Here is a 12,336-nt window from a genome sequence, read left to right on the forward strand (position 1 = left end):
GTCCTACCCCGATTCCTAAGAATTCTGATATTGGTTGCAGATTTGTATTTGCAAATACAAACGACGACAGGTAACAACAGTGATATGATATGCCTGGGAAATTGTCATCCTGTTTAAGGGTATTATTCCGCAGAGATAGACAATCTTTGGAACAAGGCCAACCGGCGCCACCCAATGGGTCGCCAGCTTTTTTAATAAACTGTAAGTATGGCCTATGAGTTATTGTATTCAATGATATTTGGCACAGACAGACTAGACATGTTTCCGAACTTCAGTGGCCAGTTTATGGTAGTTTTGAAATTGCCAACAGTCAGAATCTATTAGAAGTATGGACAGGGCTTTTCAACTCGATGTGCAAAAGATATATCCCTCTCAGGATTTTCATACATCAGATGATCTACTTAATAAATTGTTGAATGAACGTAGAACTGTTTCAACTGCACCGCCTATTTATGTGCCTCCTCCCATTGTTTTGCCTCCTCCCGTTGTAGTTCCTCCTCCTGTTGTTGTTCCTCTTCCTGTTGTTGTTACCCCTCCTGTACCTCCACCCTTGCCGACAGTTGACATCCCCATAATTCCATCTGCACCGCCAGCAGTATTACATCTGCTACCTATTGATTCTTTACCAGGTGGTTCTGCTCCACCTGTAGTGGTTGAAGGGGCGGGAGCTGATTCAAGAATAGTGACTCGTGGCACAGTATCTAAAGACAGAAAGAGAAACTTGTATACATGGGCTAAAAAATTCATAGAAGAGGGCGATGAATCGGCTGTTTTAGTTGCGATTTCTGTCCAAGGCGTTATTCCTGAACAGAATATTTTTGATAGAACGGATGGGAACGCATTTAGTTGATATATGGAGTGATTTGACGGACATGAATTTCCCACAGGGGTTGAGGGATTTGAATGTCCTTTCCCACTCAAGGGACACTGCGGAGAAATTATATGAGCATGTAGAGAAGGTATTTGAGTTTAAAAGGGAGTTCGATTGGTTACAGGAAGATGAATTAGATGGTGATAGACTGGAAGCTTCATATGTGCAGAAGCAATTTCTTCCTCCATTGAAACCAATGTGAAGAAACGCGCATTTGCACAAGGGACGCTCTTAGATGTATTTCGGATGGTTCCATTTCTCCCATTGAAGTGCATGACACGTTTCGTCAGTATGCTCTGGCAATGCGAAGGAACGTGTTACAGGTGATGGTAGAGTATCTACAAGATGAGTTTATGAAGAGAAAGGTTTGTTGTCCCGCAGCTTTGATGGTCATTTATAAGAGAGCATTTTCGCCCTATACTGCTTTGACTACTTTGTCACTTGATTTAGCTTTGTTGCTTAATAGACACTCAGATTTGTCTACTTTACAATTGCAGATGAGGGAGGTTCCTCCGAAATGTGTCTCGAAAGTAGAGATTCCAGCTGATGTCGTAGCAGGAACACCTGCTACTACTATTGAAGCACATTATGTCTCGCAGTTTGTTCATGTCCCATTTTCTAGACAGGAAGTAAATACCATTAGGCAATCAATAACAGATATTAGGAAGAATCCAACAGGATTTTATAAAGAAATTGAATCTGTCTTGCATTCGTCAGTTTTCATGCTGAGTGATATAGATTTGTTGTTTCCCTTGATCCTTCCTGCTGATTTGTGGAAGCAGATTAGAACTGTAGACGACCAGGCAGGGATGGGTGATACATGGGATGCTTTAGTACGAATAGATGGGGAAAGGAATGCCAGTGAGAAACCGCCACAGGTGATACTGGTGTTGCCACATAGAATAGTAACGAAATTGAAAACTCTGGTTCCTGAAAAAAGAATCATATGGGATAAGCTTACGGCTTGCATACAATTGAAGTCAGAGGGAGCAACAAAATATTTTAACAGATTTGAGCAGGCATTTTCAGATTTTAGTGGTTAAGATTTAAGTACAGAGCCAGGAAAAAAGGTTGTTTGTAGATAGGTTTGTGCGTGGATTGTTGCCTGAAATCCAATCAAAGATCATGACTTCTGAGAGTGCTTGGAAAGCAAAATCACAATCTGAAGTGTTACATATGGCTCAGTACTATGAGAATAGGGTTAATACAGAGAAGGAGAAGGTGGAATGTGCAGGAGATCTAGGAAGCACTGCTTGCAGGTGAGTTGTGTGCACTGCATGCAGGTCAGGTCTAGGCGCTACATGCGGAGGAGATCTTGGAAGCACTCCTTGCAGGTGAGTTTTGTGTACTGCATGCAGGTCAGGTCTAAGCGCTACATGCAGATGAGATCTGGGAAGCCCTGCTTGCAGGCGAGCGAAAGCACTGCTTGCAGGTGAGTTTTGTGTAATGCATGCAGGTCAGGTCTAGGCGCTACATGCAGAGGGGATCTGGGAAGGACTACTTGCAGGTGAGTTTTGTGTATTGCATGCAGGTCAGGTCTAAGCGCTACATGCAGATGAGATCTGGGAAGCCCTGCTTGCAGGCGAGCGAAAGCACTGCTTGCAGGTGAGTTTTGTGTAATGCATGCAGGTCAGGTCTAGGCGCTACATGCAGAGGGGATCTGGGAAGGACTACTTGCAGGTGAGTTTTGTGTAATGCATTCAGGTCAGGTCTAGGCCCTACATGCAGAGGGGATCTGGGAAGGACTACTTGCAGGTGAGTTTTGTGTAATGCATGCAGGTCAGGTCTAGGCGCTACATGCAGAGGGGATCTAGGAAGGACTACTTGCAGGTGAGTTTTATGTAATGCATGCAGGCCAGGTCTAGGTGCTACATGAGGAGGGGATCTAGGAAGCACTGCTTGCAGGTAGAGGCGTTGCTGGGGGGCTGAGGGGGCTATAGCCCCGGGTCTTTTGGTTGTAGCCCCGGATAGAAGCTCAGGGACTACAACCAAAAGGCTATAGCTGGCCCCGAATCTGGACATTAGCATAGCCCCTGATCTTTTCCAGACCTAGAAACACCCCTGCTGGCAGGTGAGTTTTGTGTACTGCATGCAGGTCTGGTCTAGGCGCTACATGCGGTGGAGAGCTAGGAAGCCCTAATTGCAGGTGAGTCTTGTGTACTGCCTGCAGGTCTGGGTTAGGCGCTACATGCAGAGGAGATCTAGGCCTGACCTACATGCAGAGGAGATCTAGGAAGCACTTCTTGCAGGTGAGTTTTGTGTAATGCATGCAGGTCAGGTCTAGGTGCTACATGCAGAGGCGATCTAGGAAGCACTGCTTGCAGGTGAGTTGTGTGTACTGCATGCAGGCCAGGTCTAGGTGCTAGATGCGGAGGAGATCTAGGAAGCACTACTTGCAGATGAGGTTTGTGTACTGCACACAGGTCAGGACTAGGCACTACATGCGGAGGAGATCTAGGAAGCACTTCTTGCAGGTGAATTGTCTGTACTGAATGCAGGTCAGGTCTAGGCGTTAGATGCGGTGGAGATCGAGGAAGCACTACTTGCAGGTGAGGTTTGTGTACTGCATGCAGGTCAGGTCTAGGCGCTACATGCAAAGGAGATCTAGGAAGCACTGCTTGCAGGTGATTCCTGTGTACTGCATTCAGGCCGGGTCTAGGCGCTACATGGGGAGGAGATCTAGGAAGCACTGTTTGCAGGTGAGCCTTGTGTACTGCATCAGGTCAGGTCTAGGTGCTACATGCGGAGGAGATCTAGGAAGCACTGTTTGCAGGTGAGTCTTGTGTACTGCATCAGGTCAGGTCCAGGCGCTACATGAGGAGGAAATCTAGGAAGCACTGCTTGCAGGTGAGTCGTATGTACTGCATGCAGGTCAGGTCTAGGCGCTACATGCAGATGAGATGTAGGAAGCACTGCATGCAGTGGAGTTTTTGTACTGCTTGCATGTCAGGTCTAGGCGCTACATGCGGAGGAGATCTAGGAAGCACTACTTGCAGGTGAGTTTTGTGTACTGCATCAGGTCAGGTCTAGGCGCTAGATGCGGAGGAGATCTAGGAAGCACTGCTTGCAGGTCAGGTCTAGGCGCTACATGCGGAGGAGATCTAGGAAGCACTGCTTGCCGGTGAGTTTTGTGTACTGCATTCAGGTCAGGTCTAGGCGCTACATGCGGAGGAGATCTAGGAAGCACTGCTTGCAGGTCAGGTCTAGGCGCTACATGCGGAGCAGATCTAAGAAGCACTTCTTGCAGGTGAGCTTTGTGTACTGCATGCAGGGCAGGTCCAGGCGCTACATGCAGAGGAGATCTAGGAAGCACTGCTAGTAGTTGAGTTGTGTGTACTGCATGCAGGTCTAGGCGCTACATGCTGAGATCTAGGAAGCACTGCTTGCAGGTGAGTCTTGTGTACTGCATGCAGGCCAGGTCTAGGCGCTACATGCGGAGGAGATCTAGGAAGCACTGCTTGCAGGTGAGTTTTGTGTACTGCATGCAGGTCTAGGCGCTACATGCTGAGATCTAAGAAGCGCTGCTTGCAGGTCAGGTCTAGGCGCTAGATGGCGAACAGGTTCCGGCTGGACACGCAGGGGAAATCTAGGGTCTGGGTATGCAGATCTAGGCGCTTTATCGGGAGCGTGTCTGGGCCCTGCGTGCAGTGCACTTCTCCTGTACACGAATCTCAGTGTTATTGTTCCACTGCTTCTCAGCAGAAGTTTTCAAAACTAGTGACTCACGGTTGCCTGTACTGGGCGCAGCTTGCAAAGCATGACCTCATGAAGACGTCCTCAGAGGATGACACTCAGTCACTCGCCCAGATGGAGGTGGGCGCCGATTAGAGGTGCATATCAGAAGAGGACACGTGCGGTCCAGCATCTCGCCCAGAGCCCGGTGGCGGCTCTCGAATTTCACTTCCCACTAAAGTGCCCCGGATTACAGGAAGGGCAGGGGGTGACGCTGGTGCCAGCGTTCAGGCGGAGACAATGGAGTCAGCCAGCCTCCTCCCCCTAAAAATAATATGCATGCGTGGGGTCAATTGCTTCCTTTTCTGCCCTGGGCCTTCCAGTGTTCCTGGGGGGGGGGGGTGTGCCCCCCTCCTGTTTGCTTTAGCCAATAAAGTCGAGTGTCCGAAGAGGAAGTTGGTGGGGGAGGGAGGGGGGTGTCATCCTAATTTGGGGGAAAGGCTGTGGTTTTTAGACCCTCCCCCGCCAGGAGAGCTGCCCAGACAGGCTGAGAGTTGGACGGAGTTGGGGAGTTCTCTAGGAAGTGGAACAGCTGCAGGGTCGGGCAGGGCAGGGGGTCGCTCAGGCTGAGTCTGTCCCAGGTTCGGTTCTTGTGTGGGAGGGTTTAGGGGGGTTTCTGGGCTCAGGAGCCGGGGAGGCTGGGGAAGTTATAGACAGGAGTAGCCCCTATACTGTCAGGGGGGAGCGGCAAGAAGGGAGAACACAAAGAGAAAGGAAAGGGGGGAGTTATCGGGGAAGAAACAAAGTGGGGAAAGAAGGATGAAAGGTGGGCGGGAAGGGAGAAATAAGTAGGGAGAAAGGTGAGAAAGAAAGAAACGTTCAGGTAGTGCGGAAGGGTACAGAGTCGGGCTTCTTGGCGCTTTATTTTGTGGGGACGCTAGAGTGTGAGCAGCGGGGGCCTCAGGGGTCACGGGATGGGTCTGGGGGCGCCCTGTGGGGCTCTGCTGCTCCTGCTGCTGCTCCTCCGGGGGGGGCACGGGGCCCCGACCCTGGCCTTCGTCTTCGATGTCACGGGCTCCATGTACGACGACCTCCTGCAGGTGATCGACGGGGCTTCCCGCATCCTGCAGCGCAGCCTGAGCCGCCCCCACCTGGGCGCCGCCGTCAGCAACTACGCGCTGGTGCCCTTCCACGACCCGGGTAAGGACGGGGGCGCCGGCGCCTGGGGGGCGGGGGGGAGCATGTGATGGATACTGGTGCGACTTGCGACCACCTAGGGCACAGGAGTCGGAGAATGCACTGAGGGGCGGGGGTCCTGTACATGGAAAGTCTGGGGGGTCTCTTTCGTGCACTCCTAGGACACACCGCTATGGACTGGGGGCGGGGGGGGGGGGCTAGTGCCACTTCACCAGTAAGGGCTGGGTGGGCTGCCACTGTGAAACGTGGGAGTGGTCTGAATGGATTGTATTGGCCCTCTACCCTCAGGTGTGCCGGCGCGGGGGGTGGGGGGGCTCCGTGGCCGGGTGCAGAGTGAAGGGTCCAGAACCCCACCCGCAGGGGGCGGTGCGCCAGCACTGTGCAGTCCGCTGTTTAGTGGGGTGCACTCCGGGGGTCACGGGGTGCGGAGGGGTCAGCACTGCTTTCTGTAACAGCCTCGGCGAGGGTGAACGGTGCTGGACTCGGGGTGTAGGGTAACCCGGTGCCGCCTGCTCTGGGTAAGATAGCCCCGCGTCCCCGCTGCCCACACCCTGAACATGAACGCACTAGTGGGCGCTGGTGCCAGGGGCCTGCCTTCTGCATGCGCCTAAGTGTTGAGGTTGGGTCCTGCGAGGACGCCCCTGACCGAAGACAAGCCTTTACACTGGCAATGTGCCCCTGTCTGCAGAGCCCCTCGGGCCCAAAGGCCCTGACACGGGGGTCCCGCTGTCCGCAGAGCCCCTCCGGCCCAAAGGCCCTGACACGGGGGTCAGACTGTCTGCAGAGCCCCTCGGGCTGACAGATCCTGACTCCGGGGTTCCCCTCTCTACAGAGCCCCTCAGGCCCAAAGGCCCTGACACGGGGGTCCCGCTGTCCGCAGAGCCCCTCCGGCCCAAAGGCCCTGACACGGGGGTCCCACTGTCTGCAGAGCCCCTCGGGCCCAAATGCCCTGACACGGGGGTCCCAGAGCCCCTCAGACTGACAGACCCCTGTCGAGCCCCCTGGGTTGACAGCCTGACTCCGGTTCCCTCAGATCTCAGAACCCCCTCGGACTGACAGGCCGTGACTCCCGGGTCCCCTGTTCCGGGGTCCCCCTCTCTGCAGAGCCCCTCAGACTTACAGACCCCGAATCCGGCGACCCCCTGTCTGCAGAGCCCCTTGGGCGGCCAGACCCTGGCTTCGGAGATCCCCCTGTCTGCAGAGCCCCTCACACTGGCAGAGCCTGACACGGGGGTCCCTCAGTCCTCAGAGCCCCTCGGACTGACAGACCCCTGTGGAGCCCCCTGGGTTGACAGCCTGACTCCGGTTCTCTCTGTCTGCTCTAGACCGGCCTCTCCTTGGTGGGAAGGCTGTGGAGGAGGGGGGAAGGCGGGGGAGGGTTGGGGGGCATGCTTCCGTCCTTGATGTATTATTAGTGGTTTTATACGGTTTCATTTGGATACAGTTTGTTCTATGCCTGTAATACCTTCAGAGCCCCCACCCCCTTCGAATGTAGACCCTTGACGTCCTTTCAAAATACATCGAAATATAATGTCTATAACTATACACACAAGGCTTGAATAATCCTAAAACAAGTCTTAGAAAATACGGCATTAACGGGCATTAACGGGAACTAACGCGCCTAGAATTGCGGAATGATAATTGCAGCTCTTTAACAAGAACGTACCATCATCAGTGGAGTGTAGACACCGAGAGCACGCACCCCTGGTGGAGGGATGGGCCCTGGAGATAGGCCCGTACCTGTCTCCTGGACAGAGCTGAGCATCCTCTCCCTGCGCCCCCTCCACTCCGGCCGGGCGGGCAGAGATGCCCAGGGAGAACGAGGCGCAGAAGCCGAGGGGTGAAAGATCGCCCCGCGCTCACATAGTAGCGCCTGCAGCCTCACGAGGATTAGGGGGGGTTGAACGTGCCCTACCGCCCACGCCTTGCCGCTGATTGTCCTCGCCACCCTTTCATCTTGGCAATGGCCCAGAAACTGTGCACCCCCATGTACGCCTTTCATTTATTTTATTTTCATAAAGCGCCTTGTTACGTGAAATGTTATTGCAAAGCACATCGAGAAAAACAAGAAAATAAAAAATAGGGAGAGGGTATATGGGAGACAGAAACGCAGCCGTGGCTGGCTTTAAGAGGGGGGGGGGGCTTTAAGGGGAGGGGGCACAGTGATGTTATTGGGACCTGTACAGCGCACCACGGCCATTTTTCATGGCCTCGAGGCGCTGAGGCGGATCTGATGAGGAAAGGGGTTGGGAAGGTTAGGCGGGCTGAGAGGGACAAGGGCTAGAGAGCTTTGATGTGCTGTTGGTAGATTCGGTTCCGACAAAACGGTCACTTTTAACACATAAGAAAAAATAAAACTGAACAGCAGTGACTTCACAGAAAAGGAGACTTCAAGGGGCGTCATCAGTCTTTGATACTGGGAGACACCATGGAAGCGACTTTGGAATAAGTTGCCATATGTAAGCAAGTGGCAAATAACTGTAGTGCAACATATCTAAATGGCCCTATTGTTATGTATGGAGACACTTGATAGGCTTGTTTTTAAATCACAGCGTGATATGTTAACCTAAGCTCTCAAGTGAATCACTCACAGAGCTGCCAATAACGGAGGGGTTATAAGGGCCCCTGTGACCCAAAAGGTCCTCCAGGTACGCACTATAGAAATATGCCAAATCGGAGCTCGGTAGTGAGGTTGGAAGGATACAAATCACAAGTTATTACAATAAAAAATAAATGTTATCACAAAATGTACCACAATATTAAAACCACACAATTTATAAAGAAGAATCAAAGATGTGACACCTAATTCATTGCACCTTTCATACCCAAACTCTCACGCACACAACTAATGTCACCTTAAACAATACTAAAGGTCAGTCCTTGCTAGAACCCTTGTTATCTATATCCACACAATGTTTTATTTTTCTACACCCATATCTCCTGGTGCTGTGTGTATTGGTACAATAGCAACCCAAGCTTGCTGACAACGTCTACATATGTTTCGGTCGGCAAATGCAGCCTGGCGTAGCTCCGACCTTCTTCAGGACATAGGTGAGTTATAAATGTTCCCTCACACTCATAACACAATGCGGTGGAAGATGTCTTCCAATATTCACTCGACAGGAGGTGCCGCAAACTCAGGACCTAATCCACAGTACTCCAGGGGTATAAGTTCCATGACGCTTCTAGCAATCCATCTGTACCAATATCAAGACGAAGAGAACCACCCTATGAATAGGCGCTGAGGCGGGTATCACCCTCAACCACCCTATGAATAGGCGCTGAGCCGGGCATCACCCTCGGCACTGAGACGGGTATCACCCTCAACCACCCTATGAATAGGCGCTGAGCCGGGCATCACCCTCGGCACTGAGACGGGTATCACCCTCGGCACTGAGACGGGTATCACCCTCAACCACCCTATGAATAGGCGCTGAGGCGGGTATCACCCTCAACCACCCTATGAATAGGCGCTGAGCCGGGCATCACCCTCGGCACTGAGATGGGTATCACCCTCAACCACCCTATGAATAGGCGCTGAGGCGGGTATCACCCTCAACCACCCTATGAATAGGCGCTGAGCCGGGCATCACCCTCGGCACTGAGATGGGTATCACCCTCAACCACCCTATGAATAGGCGCTGAGACGGGTATCACCCTCAACCACCCTATGAATAGGCGCTGAGCCGGGCATCACCCTCGGCGCTGAGATGGGTATCACCCTCAACCACCCTATGAATAGGCACTGAGACGGGTATCACCCTCAACCACCCTATGAATAGGCGCTGAGGCGGGTATCACCCTCAACCACCCTATGAATAGGCGCTGAGCCAGGCATCACCCTCGGCACTGAGACGGGTATCACCCTCAACCACCCTATGAATAGGCGCTGAGGCGGGTATCACCCTCAACCACCCTATGAATAGGCGCTGAGCCGGGCATCACCCTCGGCACTGAGACGGGTATCACCCTCAACCACCCTATGAATAGGCGCTGAGGCGGGTATCACCCTCAACCACCCTATGAATAGGCGCTGAGCCGGGCATCACCCTCGGCACTGAGACGGGTATCACCCTCAACCACCCTATGAATAGGCGCTGAGGCGGGTATCACCATCAACCACCCTATGAATAGGCGCTGAGGCGGGTATCACCCTCAACCACCCTATGAATAGGCGCTGAGCCGGCATCACCCTCGGCACTGAGACGGGTATCACCCTCAACCACCCTATGAATAGGCGCTGAGGCGGGTATCACCCTCAACCACCCTATGAATAGGCGCTGAGCCGGGCATCACCCTCAGCACTGCGACGGGTATCACCCTCAACCACCCTATGAATAGGCGCTGAGACGGGTATCACCCTCAACCACCCTATGAATAGGCGCTGAGCCGGGCATCACCCTCGGCGCTGAGACGGGTATCACCCTCAACCACCCTATGAATAGGCGCTGAGACGGGTATCACCCTCAACCACCCTATGAATAGGCGCTGAGCCGGGCATCACCCTCGGCACTGAGACGGGTATCACCCTCAACCACCCTATGAATAGGCGCTGAGACGGGTATCACCCTCAACCACCCTATGAATAGGCGCTGAGCCGGGCATCACCCTCGGCGCTGAGACGGGTATCACCCTCAACCACCCTATGAATAGGCGCTGAGACGGGTATCACCCTCAACCACCCTATGAATAGGCGCTGAGACGGGCATCACCCTCAACCACCCTATGAATAGGCGCTGAGGCGGGTATCACCCTCAACCACCCTATGAATAGGCGCTGAGGCGGGTATCACCCTCAACCACCCTATGAATAGGCGCTGAGATGGGCATCACCCTCAACCACCCTATGAATAGGCGCTGAGACGGTATCACCCTCAACCACCCTATGAATAGGCGCTGAGGCGGGTATCACCCTCAACCACCCTATGAATAGGCGCTGAGGCGGGTATCATCCTCAACCACCCTATGAATAGGCGCTGAGACGGGTATCACCCTCGTATGAATCCAGTCAATCTCCAGTTCTTGAAACCAAATATCTGCTGACTTGGCTGTCTCACGCTCAGAACTATGGCATCGACATGTCCAGTCCTACACTGGTTATATCTGTTGCCGGGTGACATTATCTGGGGTTTCCCGGCTGAGCAGCGTTCATCAGCCGTCTCAGCACCTATTCCTAGCGAGGAAGCAGGCATCAGTCCCCCTGCCTCTGGGAAGCAGGCATCAGTCCCCCTGCCTCTGGGAAGCAGGCATCAGTCCCCCTGCCTCTGGGACGCAGCATCAGTCCTTCTGCCTCTGGGAAGCAGACATCAGTCTTCCTGCCTCTGGGAAGCAGAGATCAGTCCTAATGCCTCTGGGGTGCGCCTAGCGAGGAAGCAGACATCGGTCCCCCTGCCCCTGGGAAGTAGACATCAGTCCTCCTGCCACTGGGAAGCAGGCATCAGTCCCCCTGCCTCTGGGGTGCATCTAGCGAGGAAGCAGACATCGCCCCCCCTGCCCCTGGGAAGTAGACAAGAGACCTCCTGCCTCTGGGAAGCAGACATCAGTCCTCCTGCCTCTGGGGTGCGCCTAGCGAGGAAGCAGACATCGGCCCCCCTGCCCCTGGGAAGTAGACATCAGTCCTCCTGCCTCTGGGAAGCAGACATCAGTCCTCCTGCCTCTGGGGTACGCCCAGCGAGGAAGCAGACATCGGTCCCCCTGCCACTGGGAAGCAGACATCAGTTCTCCTGCCTCTGGGAAGCAGGCATCAGTCCCCCTGCCTCTGGGGTGTGCCTAGAGAGGAAGCAGGCATCAGTCCACCTGCCTCTGGGAAGCAGACATCAGTCCTCCTGCCACTGGGAAGCAGGCATCAGTCCCCCTGCCTCTGGGATCCAGGAAGAGGTTTTCGCATCAGTCGAGTTCGATTATTGAAGAGAAATTGACTTGGCGAATCAAAGCTCGTCAAAGGTCGGATCGTCACTTTTGCTGAGGGAAGCTCTGCCCCAGAGCACAGCACCTGGGGGTGCGGAGGGGGGTCTCTCACGCCTCGGGAAGGCCAATGGAAACTGATTGGTTACAAAAGAGCAGTACACCCCAGACCTGCATCGTGCAATGCCCTCTTTCTGAAGCATTCCCAGATGCGAGCCCCTGGAGCCCCACTCAGAGGAATCACCGGACTCCTTGGAAGGAATGCTGAGGGAGATGCGCGCGCGATTAGCCCAATCACAGGCGACTCTGGTGGGCGCAGCAATTCACTATGATGTCAAATGGGGCAATTTCAGAAACAGACAATGGCCGGAAAGGATCTGCCAGGACGCGGGATCTACTGAATGTTGGCTTCTTAGGACTCTTGGCCATGCCCAGTTCCCCGGAAAGTCAAAAGAGGCGGCACCTTTCATCACAGACTCGCCCCAACCCCACACTGCTAAACACAGAATTACACGTGCAAACGAAAGACAGCAGGCACTACAGCCAGCTACACAGCTACCCGATATCCAACACTGCATCCAGCTTACCAGCTAGCCAACATCCAACAACACAGCCAGCTTCCAGCTCCCCAACATCCAACAACACAGCCAGCTTCCAGCTAGCCAACATCCAACAACACAGCCAGCTTCCAGC

General features: G+C 53.6%; 1 protein-coding gene across 1 annotated transcript in view; it reads left to right on the plus strand.

The window, feature by feature from the left end:
• Positions 1-5,084: 5,084 nt before the first annotated feature.
• The window catches only part of HMCN2 (hemicentin 2), a 936,787-nt gene continuing 929,535 nt past the window's right edge, over positions 5,085-12,336 (plus strand). The window contains exon 1 of the mRNA XM_069609262.1: positions 5,085-5,743. Coding sequence (XP_069465363.1) covers positions 5,518-5,743 — 226 coding nt within the window. The 5' untranslated portion in view covers positions 5,085-5,517. The remainder of the gene's footprint in view (positions 5,744-12,336) is intronic.

This window comes from Ambystoma mexicanum, chromosome 8 (assembly GCF_040938575.1).
Source record: "Ambystoma mexicanum isolate Mex_15411 chromosome 8, UKY_AmexF1_1, whole genome shotgun sequence".
Classification (NCBI taxonomy): Eukaryota; Metazoa; Chordata; class Amphibia; order Caudata; family Ambystomatidae; genus Ambystoma; species Ambystoma mexicanum.